Below are 22,035 nucleotides of genomic sequence, written 5' to 3' on the forward strand. Positions count from 1 at the left end.
CGAACGGCGTTCCACATTCGAGTGAAACCACTTAGAGAAGCTTTGAAACCCTCAGAAATGTCACCAGCATTACTGAGGTGGGATAATCCACCGCAGAAAAACTTTTTGGTGTTCGCTTGTAGCAGGAATCGAACCCACGACCTTGTGTATGCAAGGCGGGCATGCTAATCATTGCACCACGGTGGCTCCCATATGACTATATGAACACATTATTAGATATGGTCAGCATAACAGGTTGGCTGATAAGTTCCCGGTCTGACACATAGATGGCGTCGCCAGTATTAAATGCATATTATTTTTTATATATTACCAACCTTCAAATGATTCGTGTCAAAATGTGACGTCTGTATGTCAATTAGTTTGTGAGATAGAGCGTCTTTTGTGAAGCAAATTTTGTTATTGTAAAAAAAATGAAAAAAACGGAATTTCGTGTTTTGATAAAATACTGTTTTCTGAAGGGAAAAAATACGATGGAAGCAAAAACTTGGCTTGATAATGAGTTTCCGGACTCTGCCCCAGGGAAATCAACAATAATTGATTGGTATGCAAAATTCAAAAGTGGTGAAATGAGCACGGAGGACTGTGAACGCAGTGGACGACCGAAAGAGGTGGTTACCGACGAAAACATCAGAAAAATCCACAAAATGATTTTGAATAACTGTAAAATGAAGTTGATCGAGGCCTTAAAGATATCAAAGGAACGTGTTGGTCATATCATTCATCAATATTTGGATATGCGGAAGCTCTGTGCAAAATGGGTGCCGCGCGAGCTCACATTTGACCAAAAACAACAACGCGTTGATGATTCTGAGCGGTGTTTGCAGCTGTTAACTCGTAATACACCCGAGTTTTTCCGTCTATATGTGATAGTGGATGAAACATGGCTCCATCACTACACTCCCGAGTCCAACCGACAGTCGGCTGAGTGGACAGCGACCGGTGAACCCCTCTCCGAAGCGTGGAAACACTCAAAAGCCCGCTGGCAAAGTAATGGCCTCTGTTTTTTGGGATGCGCATGGAATAATTTGTATCGATTATCTTGAGAAGGGAAAAACCATCAACAGTGACTATTATATGGCGTTATTGGAGCGTTTGAAGGTCGAAATCGCGGCAAAACGATCCCATATGAAGAAGAAAAAAGTATTGTTCCACCAAGACAACGCACCGTGCCACAAGTCATTGAGAACGATGGCAAAAATTCATGAATTGTTTCCCCACCCACCGTATTCCCCAGATCTGGCCCCCAGCGACTTTTTTTTGTTCTCAGACCTTAAAAGGATGCTCGCAGGGAAAAAATTTGGCTGCAATGAAGAGGTGATCGCCGAAACTGAGGCCTATTTTGAGGCAAAACCGAAGGAGTACTACCAAAATGGTATCAAAAAATTGGAAGGTCGTTATAAAGGGTGATACGGTCAAAATTTGGTCAAGGGAAAACGCGTGTAAATCGGTGAAATCGTTTATTTAAAAAATCAAATTAAATTTCTTTTTCAAGTTCAATTAGTATAAAATTCAGGAAAAATATTCAGTTAGGCTTTCGCTTTTCCAAATCCGAATTGCCGGGCCTCACGCTTGACACCTGCCATCAGATTTTGTACAGCCACCTTGTCCACCTTCTTCGCCGCAGGAAGCCAGTTTGCCTTGAACTGCTGCTCGTCCTTAGCAGTTTTTTTGGTCTTCTTTAGGTTCCGCTTGACAATAGCCCAGTATTTCTCAATTGGGCGGAGCTCTGGCGTGTTGGGAGGGTTCTTGTCCTTGGGAACCACCTGCACGTTGTTGGCGGCGTACCACTCCATGACCTTTTTACCGTAATGGCAAGATGCCAAATCCGGCCAAAACAGTACGGAACAACCGTGTTTCTTCAGGAAAGGCAGCAGACGTTTATTCAAACACTCTTTCACGTAAATTTCTTGGTTGACAGTCCCGGAAGCTATGAAAATGCTGCTTTTCAAGCCACAGGTACAGATGGCTTGCCAAACCAGATATTTCTTTGAGAACTTTGACAGTTTTATGTGCTTGAAAATATCTGCTACCTTTCCCCTTCCTTTTGCCGTATAAAACTCCTGTCCCGGAACCTGCTTGTAGTCGGCTTTGACGTAGGATTCGTCGTCCATTACCACGCAGTCAAACTTCGTCAGCAACGTCGTGTACAGCCTCCGGGATCGCGCTTTGGCTGTCGTATTTTGTTTATCATCGCGATTTGGAGTCACTACCTTCTTGAAGACCGATAGTCCGGCTCGTTTTTTGGCTCGATGCACGGTTGTAGACGATACACCCAGCTTATTTGCGGCATCTCGGAGAGAGGTTAGGGTTTCGCTTAAAACTACCGGCAACTCTCTTTGTCGTCTTAGCGGCTTCCGGTTTTCGATTTCCCCCCGATCCAGACTTCCTGGCTGTCGACAAACGTTCCCCAAACACTTTAATTACATTTGTAACGATTGATTTGGCAACTTTTAGCGATTTTGCCAGCTTTGCGTGTGAGTAGCTCGGATTTTCGCGATGCGCGAGCAAAATTTTGATACGCTGCTCTTTTTGCTTGGACGGCATTTTGACAACTGAGAGTGAATTCCAAAATCAAAATAGGAGCAACATTCTACACACACACACACCTTCAAATTGAGGGGTGTTCAGGTTTTTTAAATGCAAAATTGAAAGAAATAATTCAAGTTTATATTGACCAAATTTTGACCGTATCACCCATTAATCGTTGTATCGCTCTTGAAGGGAACTATGTTGAATAATAAAAACGAATTTTGACAAAAAACCGTGTTTTTTCTTTGTTAGACCGGGGACTTATCAGCCAACCTGTTAAGTACTTTAAAAGGTTTCGGAGTTTCGTTCTATGTGAAATCCGTAATAATATCGATAATAGCAGTGGCATAAAAATACAATTCTAAGAAGTTTTAAAACACCTCGCTATATCAACCCAAGTATTTTGATTGAGGACTTTTGCTTTTAGTACAATTTTGTTCGCAATCGTTTTTCCCTTCTTTCTTCTTTTTCTCACATATTTAAATTTTATTAAGCATTAAAAATATTTAGAAAAGAAAAATGCAAACAATATGGAAATGGATTATAAAAGAGATCCTTAACACAAAATTGGCTTCATCAATACATTGTTTAAATGAAAGATATTTCAACGTCAATTGTTAATTTTTATGAAACTTTTGGAAATAAAATCAATCAATCAATCAATCAGTAAAGTAAAATTTTTATGACCAAGTGTCATTATGTTTCCAATTATAAACAAACAAATGTTTGAAATCTAGATCTCTTTTATTGTTATAGAACTTCACAACGAAGAGATATTTTTCACCTCGTTGATCATTGTCATCATCATCATGCATGGGAATCATCATTTGTTGTTTCTTCCCCTCCCCCAAAAATTGGAAATATAAATACCAGTGTTTATGTAGTGTGGAATTCCTCTATCAGTATTCTTTAGTTTTCATAGGGTACCTCCTCTCCAGTGTTTTGTTGTTTTTTGTTTTTTTTTTTTTGTAGACCGTTTATTTCTTTTTTTTCTAATTTTTTGATATTTGATGTTATTTTCTATTTGAATTGATTTGAATTTAACCCAGTTCTAGTGTTAGATAAACCAAGTGACCGAGTAGAATGTAAAAGTATTTGGCACACTCACCACATACACACACACAATACTCACTTTTACTTATATTGTGGTCTGTTCGTGTGCTTTGTTCGATTGGTTTCTTTCTGGCAATGTGGCGGCGGCAATAGGGTTTAGTGTTTATGGCCTCTTAACTGTTTCTCCCCCTTTTGTTGAATATTGACTAAATGGTCTGTCCCGGAGCTGCTTGAATGAATGGAGAACGAACACAGTATCCACCTATTTTTCCATCCATTCTCCGTATGTAATAATACCCTCAAATAGAATCATAAAAGAAAATAATAACAACGGCATCGTCATCATCATCATCATCATTGCCCTCCATAATATGGACCGAGAATTATACATTGAAGAATCCAAGTACTTGAGAAGACAAATTTTATTATTTTTTCTCGATTAAGTTTCAATGGATGCATGGAATTCTTCTTTGATGTTGGAAACCATATTTATTCATTTTACCTATTTTATATATATTTTTTGCAATTGATAGAAATTCATAAAGAGCCTAGGGATCTATAAGTCGAAAATCGATTAATCGATTATTCGAATTTTGGCATGAAAATCTAAAAAAGTCGAAATCGATTATTAAGCTAAAAATAATCGCAAAATCGATTTTAGATTTTCAACTAATTTTTAATTTTGACCACCAAAAATTTAGTTTAAATTTTGAACTAGAAAAATAAAAATTCTGATTTTATTAAATAAAATATCAAATTGGTGGAAATGAATCTTTGTGTTTTCAATTTCCTTGAATTTATAGTGTAATTATTTGGGGAAATAAAAATTAATGATTGGCACATGTTAAAAATTTTATATTGAACATTTTAATTTTTAAACAAATTTAAAAATTAACATGTTTGACTGGAACACACATTTTTTGCTTTTCTTACCAAATATTGTTAATAATTCTCACAAAAAGACAAATAGATTTCATAAAATCGAATATTTTTTAGAATCATTATTTCCATGAAAATCGATTATGAAAAATCGAATATTCGAATTTTCATTGGTAAAAATAATCGAAAATTGATTTTTATTAAAAGTCAATAATCGAAATGTCGAAAAATCGATTATTAGTTTGTACTATAGATCCCTAAAAGAGCCTAGACACGAACATTCTTTTTCTGATTCAATTACGAAATTAGATGATTCAGTTAATTTTTTTATATAAAATGTATCAATCACACACACAAAAAATTTTTTTCTGATTCAATCACGAAATTAATTGATCCAATTAATTTTTTAATTGAAATGTCTTCAATCACGAAAATGATAGTATCAATCACAGTTTTAATTGGGCATAGAAAAAATTCTTGATTAAAAAATTAATTGATTTCATTACCAAATTTCAATTAAGTTTTTAATTGATTCAATTAAAAACTTAATTGATTCAATTAAAAACTTAATTGATGTTGATTGCAAAACTCGATTTTTGGAAAAGTCATAGTCAAAAACACAATTTTATTGAATTTCATTACTGTTTTAGTCGAAAAAAGCTTGTGATTCTACATTACGCTTCCACAAGAATACTTCCTAGATAAGAAGTTTTCGATCGTGTACTAAAATAATCGGAACCATTACAGTCACCGTCGAAACATGAGACAAAAATAATCTACCAACATTTGTTGAAAATCTTACCAAAAACTACAAAAAAATATTATTTTGTAAAAATGTTGTCAAAATTTTATTTCTGCGAAAATTTTGTCAATTTTTTTCTTTTGGAAAATTTTGTCAAAATTTTATTTTATTTTTTGTTAACATTTTATATCTACCGAAAATTTTGTCAAAATGTTTTTTCTATAGAAAATTTTGTCAAAATTTTATTTCTATAGAAAATTTTGTCAAAATTTTATTTCTGATGAAAATGTTGTCAATATTTACATTTTATTGAAAATTTTGTCAAAATTTTATTTTTATAGAAAATTTTTTGAAAATTTTAATTCTGCTGAAAATTTTGTCAACATTTTATTTCTATAGAATATTTTGTCAAACTTTTATTTCTGTTGAAAATTTTGTCAAAATTTTATTTCTATATAAAACTTTATCAACATTTTATATCTATAGAAAGTTTTGTCAAAATTTTATTTCAGTAGAAAATTTTGTCAAAAAATTATTTTTATTTATCTACAGAAAATTTATGAAATAGCATGAATTGATATAAAACTAAACAAATATTTAAAACTGAGGAGTTGACAAACAAAATTTTATTTTCTTTAAAATTCAGTCTAAAGATGCTCTTGACAATAATCTTCTAACGGAATTTTTGTTAAAATTTAGTGAAAAGTTCTTTTTCGCTCAAAAAATACCTTTTTTGTACTTTCTTAAAAATTGCGATATAAATTTCGAATTAGCTATGTCCATCCGTCTATCTGTCTGTTTATGTATTTTTGTCTGGAAAGTACAGCTCGCAGCTTATGTCCTATCGTCCTCAAATTTGGCACATGGTCTTTTTTCGGCTCAAAGACGATCCCTATTGATTTTGGAAAAATCTGTTCAGATTTAGAACCCAGCAAAAAATACTTCAGCAGTAAGAGTTTAGTTGCGCTTTCTGGTGTACAATAAAGTAGGCAGTCTATTAAAATGAGCAATTATATCAGCGCTATGTAGAAGCTGCTCTAAATCGGCACATCGCCCACAGAAATCAGCGCTGATTCGGTTGTTTTGTAAGCAGTTGGTACTGCCTCTCTCCCTTACAATCCTGCTGAAATAGTGCCATATATATTTATAACCGATGTGGTAATAAATGACGCATTTATCAACCGATCTCCTGCTAATTTCGTATAATCGAATGTTTTGTGAGTCTGGTAAATTTTGCAGAGGCCCCATTTTTTGTTCCGTAAATTTTGCAGAGGCCAATATTTTGTTCCGATTTACGTGAAATTGCACAGGGAGTAGAATTAACATCATTAATATGAGGAGCGTATTTGGTAGAAATCGGTTCAGATTTAGATATACATAGCTCCCATATATAGCTTTCGCCCGATTTAAACTCCTATGACCCAAGAGGCCAAAGTTTTACCCCGAGTTACGTAAAATTTTGCACAGGGAGTAGAACTAAAATTATAAAAATGCATATTGAATTTGGTTGAAATCGGTTCAGATTTAGATATAGCTCCCAATTATATCTGTCGTCCGATTTACAGTCATATGACCACAGTAGGTCAACATAGGTCTCCGATTTACTTAAAATTCTGCACAAGGAAGGAATTAACATTTTTTACTACTACATGGGAGCCACCGTGGTGCAATGGTTAGCATGCCCTCCTTGCATACACAAGGTCGTGGGTTCGATTCCTGCTACGACCGAACACAAAAAAGTTTTTCAGGGGTGGATTATCCCACCTCAGTAATGCTGGTGACATTTCCTTGTAAAATCGTCATTGCTACGACGAAAACTCGCAAAAGTGATTCAAATTTACCTATACTCTAATTCGTATGTATCAAACGATAAATCATAAATGCAGGCTTGAGAAATTTTATGAAATTTAAATATTTGCAATATTTTTTTACTAACACTGTGGTCCGTCACGGTCGTTAACCAATTTAAATTTTGAGTCTAGAGATTTTGTAAAAGTTTAAAAAAAAAATTGTTCAAATCGCTTCATATTTAAATATTTGTATATGAGAATATAAACCTTTATATAGCTCCCAACAAATTTTAAGGTGTTAAGATGGTATCAAACATTTTGGTATACATAGTGGTGAAGGGTATAATCTAGTCGGCCCCGCCCGACTTTACTTGTTTTAACTGACTTATGCTATGGTCACACTGGGCAAATATTTGACAAAAATCCGTCGCCACATATCTAACATCTAACATCGTTGTAGGATTATTTTCCAAAAACCGTATCCAGATATTTGGAAAATGGTTCTGGAAAAATGTTTGAAAACCATTTTGGTCAAATATTTGCCATTTTAGTCCAATAATTACCATTTTGGTCAAATGTTTGCCTAGTGTGACCATAGCCTTAGTCTTCCGAGTTTGATTAAAAAGTTAATAATATCATTTAATTTTTTAATTTACATTTTAAAAATAATCAATCATCGACTTAATTAACTTAATGTTTCTAACATATGTTGATTAAAAAGTTTAATGTACCAATTAATTTATTAATTGAAAAAAAAAATTTTAACTTTAATCAACTTTTTAATTAGAATTATTTTTTTCTGTGTATGCTGATGAAATGTGATGGTGGTTACAGTCAATTGACCAAAATAAGGTTTACTTGAATCCATAGATTTTGACTTTCCCAAAATTGCAGATTCTTTAAAAGAAAAACGTTTTTAGGAAGTTTTTTTAGCTGTAAATTATTATTAAATTAAAATTAGTATTATTCAGTTTTTCGAATAGAATTGTCTATACTACAAAAATGTTTCTTATCTTTAAGAATAATATTCAATGCTTGTAAAAATTTTGTAAATTTTTTTTTGCAAAGTTTTAACAAAATAAAAAAAAATAACAAATGTATATGAACATATATACAAAATGGGCAAAAATACTCTGTAACATATTTCTATAGAATTTCTTGAAAATATTTCACAACTACTGCAATACATTGACTATCTATTTAATCGATTAAGTACCACCAACCAGTGCTATCTACTGGACTGATAAATGAAGGCAAATTCCTTACATTTGAACGCACCAAATACGTTTGTAGTGTTGTGAAATATTTACCCCTATTAGTATGGCCGCCAAGATCCTACTCACAAAGGTGTGGCTGATTGCGAACATGTAAATAAATATATATATTTTTTTCGATAAAAATGGAATATTTTAAAGTGTGTAAATATCATAGAGTATGTTGAAAATGGAAGCAAATATTTAAAAAAACATGTGCTGAAGAAAAGTACTCCATGTGCTTTAAATCTACAACTTTGCACTCATTTTCTCTTCCATAGCGAGTTTGAACCAAATGGGTTGAAGTGCACAGGAGTTTGCTTGCAATTTCCGATTGCGATTATCGGAACATGAGGGAGTATACTGGAATTCGAATAGTTCCCCCTGAAACAAAACTAAAATTCGTTGTCAGTGGCGAATACGATCTACGCAGTTTCAATTGAAAATTTCATTTCATTTGATATGCAAAAAGTATCATTTGGTTTGCTATATTTCAACAACAGTCAAATTTTTAAGTAACCACATCTCGATGCCCCAGAAAATGTGCGATTTACTAACAGGTTGGCTGATAAGTCCCCGGTCTGACACATAGATGGCGTCGCTAGTATTAAATGCATATTATTTTTATATAGTACCAACACGCAGAGAAGGAATATGATCACCTCAAACATGTTTCAAGAGCAAAATGTTATTTTTGTATGGTGACCATGTAACATGTTTGTCACTAAAATGTTACTTTCACGTCAAATATAACCTGCTTGCCGAAATCAGATACATGATTTCCGAGAAAATAACATGGCTGCGAAAACCATGTTACATGGTAACCATACAAAAATAACATTTTGCTCTTAAAACATGTTTGAGGTGATCATATTCCTTCTCTGGGGGAACCTTCATATGATTCGTGTCCAAATTTGACGTCTGTAAGTCGATTAGTTTGTGAGACAGAGCGTCTTTTGTGAAGCAACTTTTGTTATTGTGAAAAAATTGAAAAAAAGGAATTTCGTGTTTTGTTTTCTAAAGGGAAAAAACTTGGCTTGATAATGAGTTTCCGGACTCTACCCCAGAGAAATCAACAATAATTGATTGGTATGCAAAATTCAAGCGTGGTGAAATGAGCACGGAGGACGGTGAACGCAGTGGACGCCCGAAAGAGGTGGTTACCGACGAAAACATCAAAAAAATGCACAAAATGATTTTGAATGACCATAAAATGAAGTTGATCGAGATAGGAGAGGCCTTAAAGATATCAAAGGAACGTGTTGGTCATATCATTCATCAATATTTGGATATGCGGAAGCTCTGTGCAAAATGGGTGCCGCGCGAGCTCACATTTGACCAAACACAACAACGTGTTGATGATTCTGAGCGGTGTTTGCAGCTGTTAACTCGTAATACACCCAAGTTTTTCCGTCGACATGTGACAATGGATGAAATATGGCTCCATCACTACACTCCTGAGTCCAATCGACAGTCGGCTGAGTGGACAGCGACCGGTGAACCGTCTCCGAAGCGTGGAAAGACTCAAAAGTCCGCTGGCAAAGTAATGGCCTCTATCCATCCATCAACAATGACTATTATATGGCGTTATTGGAGCGTTTGAAGGTCGAAATCGCAGCAAAACGGCGCCATATGAAGAAGAAAAAAGTGTTGTTCCACCAAGACAACGCACCGTGCCACAAGTCATTGAGAACGATGGCAAAAATTCATGAATTGGGCTTCGAATTGCTTCCCCACCCACCGTATTCTCCAGATCTGGCCCCAGCGAATTTTTCTTGTTCTCAGACCTCAAAAGGATGCTCGCAGGGAAAAAATTTGGCTGCAATGAAGAGGTGATCGCCGAAACTGAGGCCTATTTTGAGGCAAAACCGAAGGAGTACTACCAAAATGGTATCAAAAAATCGTTGTATCGCTCTTGAAGGGAACTATGTTGAATAATAAAAACGAATTTTGACAAAAAAAATGGGTTTTTCTTTGTTAGACCGGGGACTTATCAGCACACCTCTACTTCAAACTACGAAATTTTCTTTTAGAAGTGAACAAATATAATAATGATATTTATTATTGTGAAATCGGTGTTTGTAATACAATTTAGTTACAATTTTCTTAAAGTAACCAAAATTTTCTTTCCTGGTGGTTTCACTATTTTTTGAGTGCAGGCAAAAAAGAATGGGAAGTCGATTAAAAATGTATTATAATTTTAATTTTACCAAATTTATACAATAAAATATGACCACATTTTTATATCCTGCGCCACACTGTGGAACAGGGTATTATAAGTTAGTGCATATGTTTGTAACACCCAGAAGGAGACGAGATAGACACATGGTGTCTTTGGCAATAATGCTCAGGGTGGGTTCCTGAGTCGATATAACCATGTCCGTCTGTCCGTCCGTCCGTCTGTCTGTGAACACATTTTTGTGATCAAAGTCTATTTAAGTCCAATCGCCTTCAAATTTGGCACATGTTCCTAATTTGGGTCAGAATATAACCCTATTGATTTTGGAAGAAATCGGTTCAGATTTAGATATAGCTCCCATATATATCTTTCGCCCGATATGCACTAATATGGACCCAGCAGCCAGAGTTTTATACCGATTTGCTTGAAATTTTGTGCAAACACTTAGTCGTATAGTCAAGTGTGCAAAATTTGATTGAAATCGGTTCAGATTTAGATATAGCTCCCATATATATCTTTCGCCCGATATGGACTAAGATGGCCCTAAAAGCCAGAGTTTTGGCCCAATTTGGTTGAAATTTTGCACAGGGAGTAGATTTAGCATTGTAGCTATGCGTGCCAAATTTGGTTAAAATCGATTCAGATTTAGATATAGCTCCCATATATATCTTTCGCCCGATATGCACTTATATGAACACAGAAGCCAGAGTTTTATCCTGATTAACTTGAAATTTTGCACAAGGAGTACAATTGTTAGTATAGTCATGTGTGCCAAATTTGATTGAAATCGGTTCAGATTTAGATACAGCTTCCATATATAGTTTTCGCCCGATATGGACTTATATTGCCCCAGAAGCCAGAGTTTTGGCCCAATTTGGTTGAAATTTTGCACTAGGAGTACAATTAGTAATATGGTCATGTGTGCCAAATTTAATTGAAATCGGTTCAGATTTAGATATAGCTCTGATTTCGACAAAAATGGTCAAAATACCAAAATTTTCCTTGTTAAATCGCCACTGCTTACTCGAAAAGTTGTAAAAATTACTCTAATTTTCCTAAACTTCTAATACATATATATCGAGCGATAAATCGTAAATAAACTTTTGCGAAGTTTCCTTAAAATTGATTCAGATTTAAATGTTTCCCATAGTGCATTAGCCAACTTAAATTTTGAGTCTATAGATTTTGTAAAATCTATCAAATTCTGTCCAAATCGAGTGATATTTAAATGTATGTATTTGGGACAAACCCTTATATATAGCACCCAACACATTTGACGGATGTGATATGGTATCGAAAATTTAGATCTACAAAGTGGTGCAGGGTATAATATAGTCGGCCCCGCCCGACTTTAGACTTTCCTTACTTGTTTCAAATAAAATTTTAATTGAATTTTAGAATATTCAATTAAAATTTTAATTGATTAAACAGTTTTTTAAATTAATTAACAGTTTAATTAAATGTTTATAGTCAATCAATTAATTTTTTATTTGGATCAAATAGCTTTTGGTTGACGTAAGTGATTGATACTATAATATTTGTGATTAAAGAACTTTTAATAAAAAATTAATTGCATCAACTAATTTCATGATTGAACACAAAAAATATTTTTTTTTAACAGATTTAAAGCTAGATAGCTTATTTTAAAGAATCCGCATGTATCGCTCGGAATCAATACCAAAATCGTTAAGGGAAGGTCAAAATCTTTGGATCCAACTAAACTATTTTTTTTGTTTGAGTGTAATCATAAAGTGTTTAGGGTCACAAAACTCGGAATATATAGAAATCCCCAACAACTCATTATGTAAGTTAAGTTTGGTCTTAAAACAAATTTCCTAACTACAAAATAGAACTGTTTGTCAACATTTTCGTTTTGACGAGAATTTCCGTCCATTTCTCAAGTTGGCGACTTAAAAAGATAAATGGAACAACATTTCGAATTTTCAACAATACGAATAAGCAAAAAGTAACATACATATGTCAGTAGATAAAAACACCATAACCGTCATAGCCTCAATGACCATGATAAAGAGAGTATGAATGATAATGTTATTGGAGAAGTCACAACTACAAAAACGTCCATTGAATATTTCAAGATTTATGAATGAATTACCTCGATCTTTGGTTTTGGTTGTGTCCAACACTTGTAATTCAATAATGCGTTTCAAATAATCACTGATGTGATTCATCAACTCTTTGGTATACATTTTTGGGGAAGTTCCTATATTTATTCCCTCTTTATATGAAAAATGTGTTAATTTTATTTATTTTTTAAATTTTGTTTTGATTTTAATATTTTTCTGTGTCAATTCGTTTGCATGCACCCACACACCGACACTCACGGATCAAGCTCGCACGATTGTGATGGTAAATGGACAGATTGAGAATGTTTTTCTCATTAATCTTTCTTCGATATTAAGATACACGCACAATATAGAGAGAAATCGGCTGGCTTGTCTTGAAGCCACAAGTGTTTGCAAGATACGCTGCAATGAGTGACTAATTGGGGTGATCGTAGTCTCAATACTCAGAGTTTGTTCAATGGTGGTGTTGATAGTATTCCAATGAATATTTTTGTTGTGTGCGTATATGACACCCTACGTCATAAAATGAGGGTAGCATGACGGAAATGTACACTTAATTGATACATTTAATATGTAATTGAAACTGCTCCAATCAAGGAGATGATGATATCAATCGCTATTTAATTTATTCAAAAAAAAAAAAATTAGTCGATTTAATGAATTTCAGTACTCGATTTTGGTTCGGTTAGGTTAGGTTAGGTATAGTGGCAGCCCGGTATTTCAGGCTCACCAAGACTATTCAGTCCATTGTGATACTACAGTGCTGCCCGATTCTATGCTAAGCTCAATGACAAGGGACCTCCTTTTTATAGCCGAGTCCGAACGGAGTTCCACATTGCAGTGAAACCTCTTAGAGAAGCTTCGAACCCCTCAGAAATGTCACCAGCATTACTGAGGTGGTATAATCCACTGCCGGAAAACTTTTTGGTGTTTGGTCGAAACTGGGTTTGAAACCACGACCCTGTGTATGCAAGGTGGGCATTCTAACCATTGCACCACGGTGGTACTTGAGTATGGTTTAAATTTCCTTATTTTTTTACTGCAAATAAAATAATAACACTAGTTTACACTGAAAAAGTACATTTGATGAGAGGCGACTTTTATGTATTTTGATCTGTTGAATTTGAAAGAAAAATGCTAAAAAATTTTTTATGGAACAGTTTTTGACATACCCCGTTATTTTTAGTTTTTCGCTCTTTTTCACTAAACAATTTATATCTGGAAATGTCCGATTATTGTTGGTACTGAAATGAAGGGCATTGAGATGACGAATAATCGTGATCTGTGATAAGTTAAGTGGTTCAAAAACTATCGATGCAAAAGGGGCAATTTTTCAAAAAAAAATCATGTTTTACAGTGACCCTTTTACACAGGATAAATAGAACGGCCCTTATCTACATGACCGGGGCGATGAGGACAACGTCCACAGCCGCACTGTAGGTATTGATGGGGATATGTCCACTTGACCTGCATATTAGGAGGACCGCGGAGATCATACTGATCAGACTGAAGGGCCTGGACTCATTGGAGAGCACGGGCTACAGACACACTGAACTGATAGTGTATGCCGGACGACATATGGGAACGGACTATAACAGGTTGGCTGATAAGCCCCCGGTCTAACAAAGAAAAACCCATTTTTTTTGTCAAAATTCGTTTTTATTATTCAACATAGTTCCCTTCAAGAGCGATAAAACGATTATAAAGACCTTCCAATTTTGTTATACCATTTTGGTAGTACTCCTTCGGTTTTGCCTCAAAATAGTCCTTAGTTTCGGCGATCACCTCTTCATTGCAGCCAAATTTTTTCCCAGCGAGCATCCTTTTGAGGTCTGAGAACAAGAAAAAGACGCTGGGGCCAGATCTGGAGAATACGGTGGGTTGGGAAGCAATTCGAAGCCCAATTCATGAATTTTTGCCATCGTTCTCAATGACTTGTGGCACGGTGCGTTGTCTTGGTGGAACAACACTTTTTTCTTCTTCATATGGGGCCGTTTTGCCGCGATTTCGACCTTCAAAAGCTCCAATAACGCTATATAATAGTCATTGTTGATGGTTTTTCCCTTCTCAAGATAATCGATAAAAACTATTCCATGCGCATCCCAAAAAACAGAGGCCATTACTTTGCCAGCGGACTTTTGAGTCTTTCCACGCTTCGGAGACGGTTCACCGGTCGCTGTCCACTCAGTCGACTGTCGATTGGGCTCAGAAGTGTAGTGATGGAGCCATGTTTCATCCATTGTCACATATCGATGGAAAAACTCGTGTCTATTACGAGTTAACAGCTGCAAACACCGCTCAGAATCATCAACACGTTGTTGTTTTTAGTCAAATGTGAGCTCGCGCGGCACCCATTTTGCACAGAGCTTCCGCATATCCAAATATTGATGAATGATATGACCAACACGTTCCTTTGATATTTTTAAGTCCTCTGCTATCTCGATCAACTTCATTTTACGGTCATTCAAAATCATTTTATGGATTTTTTTGATGTTTTCGTCGGTAACCACCTCTTTTGGGCGTCCATTGCGTTCACCGTCCTCCGTGCTAATTTCACCACGCTTGAATTTTGCATACCAATCAATTATTGTTGATTTCCCTGGGGCAGAGTCCGGAAACTCATAATCAAGCCAAGTTTTTGCTTTCACCGTATTTTTTCCCTTCAGAAAACAGTATTTTATCAAAACACGAAATTCCCTTTTTTCCATTTTTTTCACAATAACAAAAGTTGCTTCACAAAAGACGCTCTATCTCACAAACTAATTGACTTACAGACGTCAAATTTTGACACGAATCATTTGAAGGTTGGTATTATATAAAAATAATATGCATTTAATACTAGCGACGCCATCTATGTGTCAGACCGGGGACTTATCAGCCAACCTGTTATGGCGTCACGGCATATGTTTGAGAGCCACCTGGAATCAATTATCCCGAACGTAGAGGACTGGGACGAAAATAGGATACACTTTGGAAATCTCAACATCTATACTGACGGTACAGGCAGCGGAATATACTGCAAGGAGTTGGAACTTAAGGAGTCCTTTAAGTTGGACGAACAATGCAGCATTTTTCAGGCCGAGATATTTGCTATTGCAAAGGCTGCGGAACTTCTATCGATGATGCCGTTATTTAGATGCGATAACAGCATTTGCATCGATAGTCAGGCAGCTATAAAGGCCCCGAGCAATACGAACATAAGGTCGAAGGTGGTCAGCCGCTGTGGAATCAATTATCCCGAGCGTAGTGGACTGGGACGAAAATAGGATACACTTTGGAAATTTGACGGCTCAAAAATGGCCGAGGGTACAGGCAGCGGAATATACTGCAAGGAGTTGTAACTTAAGGAGTCCTTTAAGTTGGACGAACAATGCAGCATTTTTCAGGCCGAGATATTTGCTATTGTAAAAGCTGCGAAACTTCTATCTATGGGGTCGTTATTTAGATGTGATAACAGCATTTTCATCGATAGTCAGGCAGCTATAGAGGCCCTGAGCAATACGAACATAAGGTCGAAGGTGGTCAGCCGCTGTCGTAGAGAGCTTACGGTTCTCACTGAACAGCATAATGTAACTCTGTGCTGGGTATCTGGAAATTATGGCATACTGGCTAAGGAAGGCGCAGGTGGTACGGATAACATCATTTCGGACGTTTTTCCTGCGCTCTCTTTGTTTATTTACAGGATCAATAGCAAATATGAAGATTTATGGAAGAGACGATGGGCTTCTTCTATTGGCTGTGAACAAACCAAACTGATATGGGACGAGAATAATAGTAGGAACTCTGAAGTCTTGATGTCATTGCAGAGAGAGGATGTGAAATCTATGATAGGCATCATAACGGGACACAACACTTTGGGAAAACACATGGTAAGGATCGGTCTAGCGAATGATGATATTTGTAGGTGGTGTCTGGACCCCGAGGCTACGGAAGATTCTTTTCACTTCCTGTGCCAGTACCCAGTACTATCTTGCAGAAGAAACAAGATACTGGGCTCTTATTTCTTTCAGATAATGACCGACTTGCGAGAATGCAGCCTGAGGAATATTCTCGTCTTCATCAAGGCTTCGGAGTGGAGGACCTAGGCGCGTCCGAAGGATACATTATTATAAAATGGACTCATTCCGGCCGGAAGAGGGCAGACACAAGGAGAAAGATGGAAAGAAGTTTGAGGAACCGCAATGGACCAACTATGGTCTAAGTGGACACAAATCCGCTAGTTCGGATTCGTGTCATCCTCCATAACCTAACCTAACCCTTTTACACCGGAAAGGTACAAACAATGGAAAATAATTTTTTTTTTCTTCGTGGTTGTGTAGATGATTCTCTAATAACACCAACTAGAAGAAAAACGACAGAAAAATAACACAGATCCAATTACACACGATTATTCGTCATTTCAATACCTTTCAGAAGAAACAAGATACTGGGCACTTATTTCTTTCAGACTATGACCGACTTGCGAGAATGCAGCCTGAGGAATATTCTCGTCTTCATCAAGGCTTCGGGTGGAGGACCTAGGCGCATCCGAAGGATACATTAATATAAAATGGACTCATTCCGGCCGGAAGAGGGCAGACACAAGGAGAAAGATGGAAAGAAGTTTGAGGAACCACAATGAACCAACTATGGTCTAAGTGGACACAAATCCGCTAGTTCGGATTCGTGTCATCCTCCATAACCTAACCTAACCTAACCCTTTTACACCGGAAAGGTACAAACCATAGAAAACAAAATTTTTTTCTCTTCATGGTTGTATAGATGATTCTCTATCATATGTAATAAGACCAACTAGAAGAAAAACGGCCGAAAAGTAACACAAATCCAATTACACACGATTATTCGTCATTTCAATACCTTTCATTTAAGTATCAACAACGATATAATCGGATATTTCTAACTCGAGATAAAATTAGTTTAGTGAAAAAAGAGCGAACAACTAAAAATAACTAAAAACTGTTCCATAAAACAAAAAAATTAAAATACAAGTATATACAGCAGTAAGTTCGGCCGGGCCGAATCTTAAATACCCACCACCATGAACCAAATATTAGGGTTTCCTTTGAAATTTCAGGAGGGCTTGAGGACTTGAGGGCACTTCCCGAAGATACATTTAAAGATTTCACCTATGAGGACTATATCAGATTTTGGATTTATAAGAACCATTTTTGTTTGAGTTTTAGAGGAATCATTAACATCTCTTGTAAGTGTGCAAGAAAATTATAAAATAACGTCTTGATTTTAAATCTTAAATCTGCAGATTTTCACCCGAGAAGTAAAATCTGGAAATTTTACATTGAGTTTCAAGCAATTTTCATGATCAGTGCGCCCTCAAGAAGTGAAGTCGGTCTATATGGAGGCATTACCAAATGGACCGATAAAAATTTAATCCGATACACGTTTTTGTGAGCCTAAAATACCAGAATATTTACAATTTCAGGTAAATTGAATAAAAACTGCGGTTTCTTAAGCCCAAGAAGTAAAATCGGGAGATCGGCCTATATCGGGGCTATACCAAAACATGGACCGATACTCACCATTTTTGGCACACCTCTTTATGGTCATAAAACACCTCTAGATTTCAAATTTCAGGCAAATTGGATAAAAACTACGATTTCTATAAGCCCAAGACCCCAAATCGGGAGGTCGGTTTATATGGGGACCATACCAAAACATGGACCGATGCTCACAATTTTTGGCACACATCTTTACGGTTCTAAAGTACCTCTCGATTTCCAATTTCAGGTAAATTGGATAAAAACTGCGGTTTCTATAAGCCCAAGAAGTAAAATCGGAAGATCGGTCTATATGGGGGGCTATACCAAAATATGGACCGATACTCACCATTTTTGGCACACCTCCTTATGGTCATAAAATACTTCTAGATGTCAAATTTCAGGCATATTGGATAAAAACTACGATTTCTATAAGCCCAAGACCCCAAATCGGGAGGTCGGTTTATATGGGGACTATATCAAAACCTGGACCGATATAGCCCATCTTCGAACATGACCTGCCTGCAGACAAAAGACGAGTTTGTGCAAAATTTCAGCACGATTGCTTCATTATTGAAGACTGTAGCGTGATTACAACAGACAGACAGACAGACGGACATCGTTATATCGTCTTAGAATTTCTCCCTGATCAAGAATATATATACTTTATATAGTCGGAAATCGATATTTCGATGTGTTACAAACGGAATGACAAACTTATTATACCCCCATCACCATTTTATGGTGGTGGGTATAAAAATCGAATTCAGCAGATCAAAATACATAAGAAAAGTTGAATCTCATCAAATGTACATGAAAAAAAATTTAGAGATTTTTTGTGTGAAATGGTCATCATTTATTCAGTTAGTACTGAACAAGGCTATATTTTATTTACAGTGTTTTGCAAATGTTTTTATACCCTGTGCCACTTTGTGAAAATTTCCAAAAAAAAAGAAATTAAAATTTCGACGAATTTTTCAACGAAAATAACATAAAATTCTATGTTTTTTTTTTTTGTGAAAACAAAACTTCAAAAATAACTTTTCGATAAAAATTATATTTTGACGAAATTTTCTGCAGAAGCAAGATTTCGACAAAATTTTTCTAACAACATTTTTGTTTATATTTTCGCTTTCATTTCCATTTCTTTAAGTAGGGAAAGGTGCCCAACAAGTTGCTATAAACCCATTTTTTATACTCCAATTGTCAATATTCATTTCAATGTTTATTTTTCCTTCTCAATTTTTCTATTTAGCTTTATCAGCTGAAATGAACAAAATATGGGAGAAAATGAAAAAAAAAAACAAAACATTTTACGTTTCTTGATAACAGTAAAGCGAAGAGCGTTTTGCTTAAAAAATTAATGGTAACGACGTATTGGTCCGACCCAGCTGTAAAGCCAATAGTAGTAAGTAATAAAATAAAAAAAAAATAGATGAGGTGGTTGAGCCAAACACTTTATTAACTGCTTTTACCACCTAGGGCATTTTTTATGGTTTTTCTAATTAAATAAAACATTCCATAAAATAATAATACTAAATAATAAAAAAATATTTATATGTATGTTTGCATTTCTTTTCAATGGAACCTCTGGTGTGTGCTCACACATAAACTTGGAGCCAACAGATACATCTTCCCACAAAAAATTGTTGATGATAAGAATGAGTATAGGGGAATCGATAATGGCGGGGAATACCTTTTAGACGATATTATAGCAGTTGAACCACAGGAACACTCAGTTGATGGCACTCATTTCGTGTTTGCTTTTTAATTGGACAAAAATTTCGAAAAGGAGGGAAATACCTGCACTACACTCAATGCACAGTGGTTTGAGTAACCAGGAAAAATTTTGTAAAAATATTAAATTCATAATTTATTATGATTTTAAATTTTTTTACTAAATTATCTTTAGATTAGATTAGGTTAGGTTAAAGTGGCAGCCCGATTAAGATTCAGGCTCACTTAGACTATTCAGTCCATTGTGTAGATTAGGTTAGGTGGCAGCCCGATGTATCAGGCTCACTTAGACTATTCAGTCCATTGTGATATACATTGGTGAACTTCTCTCTCTTATCACTGAGTGCTGCCCGTTAAGGGACCGCCTTTTTATAGCTTTGTTAATACATCGCAAATGAGAATGAAATTTCTATAAATTATATCTATAACTTTTATAGAGCCTAGATTTAAATCCAGATAGCTCCATAAAAAACATATATTTATTTTAAGGAAGCGGCGTCTTTGGCTCGGAATCAGAACCAAAATCCTTAAAGGAAGGTCAACATCTTTGGATCCCTGTAAAGGTTAATTTTTGTGTGAAAATATAGCAAATGTTTCTCGAAAATTATACACTTTTGCGAGGTATTAATTAGCTTTTCAATGTGTCCAAGTTTGAGAGGTTTATTGATATACAGTCCACCTTTCAGAGGTTTCAGAATGGTGGACAGCAACGATCGCCTAAATTTTGTCCACATTTGGGAGGTGTCCAGTTATGAGAGGTTAATTTTAATGCGTTAGTACATATAGCAAAAGTCCCAAGACAACTGTCGGGAGCCACCGTGGTGCAATGGTTAGCATGCCCGCCTTGCATACACAAGGTCGTGGGTTCGATTCCTGCTTCGACCGAACACCAAAAAATGTTCGGCGGTGGATTATCCCACCTCAGTAATGCTGGTGACATTTCTGGGGGTTTCAAAGCTTCTCTAAGTGGTTTCACTGCAATGTGGAACGCCGTTCGGACTCGGCTATAAAAAGGAGGTCCCTTGTCATTGAGCCTAACATGGAATCGGGCAGCACTCAGTGATAAGAGAGAAGTTCACCAATGTGGTATCATAATGGACTGAATAGTCTAAGTGAGCCTGATACATCGGGTTGCCACCTAACCTACCCTAACCTAAGACAACTGTCCACATTTGGGAGGCGTCCGGTTTTCAGTATGTCCAAGTTTGAGAGGTTTCACTGTACATTTTTTTGTTAGAAATAGATGGATTTTTTTTATTAATTCAAAGGCAATTAACTCAAAAATTTCATTTTTTGTGGAAGACATTTTTCAGTACAGCATTTAAATGTTGTACTGAAAAATTTCTAAGAATTTAGTCGCCTTTTGTTGTTCAATTCACTTAGGAATAGAGACGAAGGTGTTAACGACACGCAATGTTATTTTCCTTCCACCATTACAATCGTTGTTCTGCTGTCTTCGTCATCATTTAATTATCCTTTGGAGCGGAAATTATTATTTAAATTGAGTTCAACGACGATGCAACGATGAAACGGTGACGGCAGTCATGGCCTCATCTCAACATCGTCATCGTCATCGCCATAGTCATTATCATTATCCAGTCAGAGTCATTATCAGAGTAATCTGTGATGCAATGTAACCCTAAAAGAGTTACCCTGCAATGCCACATCTCTTTTTTTCTGATTTTTTTTCTTAGTGTTTCCATAAACGGACACCTACGTTTCCAAAGCCACTGTAGGGGAATCGCTGTGGCACCTTCATTAAGAGGAAATCGTAAAAGAAAGAAAAGTGATGATAAGGAGGAAGAAAGGTATGTTTGTTGTTATTATGCTGTAGACTTTACCCTTTTGTCTTCCTATGCAGCAATAGATGTCGGTTAGAAAATCTTGACATCACATTCTAGATGAGTTGCAACGCCAAAGAAGGTTCTTGGTTGGCGCTCTGATAACATTTTTCCGCTTTCAATGAGCATCAATGTGATGGCTATAGCACCACAAACAACACCACCAACATGATGACGATAGCAGTGGCAGTGTTCCTAGTGATGTTTAATGTAACACCCAGATGTTATTCACTTCTGTAAATGTTTACATTTGCTTTTGTTTTGGAACGCCTACTTTTTGTTTTTGGTGGGGGCAGACAATTCGCTCCAACAACGACAACATTAATAACAGCTAACAATGTAAGGGAAAATAAATCCGTATATGAAAATTCGTTTCAGCGCCACCTATATGTGAAAAAATGAGTTATATACGAATAAATTTTTTTTTTGCGATATAATCCTCCGTAGAAATTG

The 22,035-nt window shown here is 35.9% G+C and overlaps 1 protein-coding gene across 8 annotated transcripts in view; it reads right to left on the minus strand.

Moving 5' to 3' along the window:
* The window catches only part of LRR (capping protein regulator and myosin 1 linker 1 leucine rich repeat protein), a 181,618-nt gene that overhangs the window by 141,832 nt on the left and 17,751 nt on the right, over positions 1 to 22,035 (minus strand). For 2 of the 8 annotated variants that reach the window (XM_075313188.1, XM_075313192.1), the window contains exon 1: positions 12,539 to 12,862. The exons of 2 other annotated variants lie outside the window; for them this stretch is intronic. In XM_075313188.1, coding sequence (XP_075169303.1) covers positions 12,539 to 12,632 — 94 coding nt within the window. In that variant the 5' untranslated portion in view covers positions 12,633 to 12,862. Of the gene's footprint in view, positions 1 to 12,538; positions 12,865 to 22,035 lie in introns of those variants that run through there. 4 more of the 8 variants (XM_075313189.1, XM_075313186.1, XM_075313187.1 and 1 more) reach the window with 3 other exon arrangements.

This window comes from Haematobia irritans, chromosome 5 (assembly GCF_050003625.1).
Source record: "Haematobia irritans isolate KBUSLIRL chromosome 5, ASM5000362v1, whole genome shotgun sequence".
NCBI lineage: Eukaryota > Metazoa > Arthropoda > Insecta > Diptera > Muscidae > Haematobia > Haematobia irritans.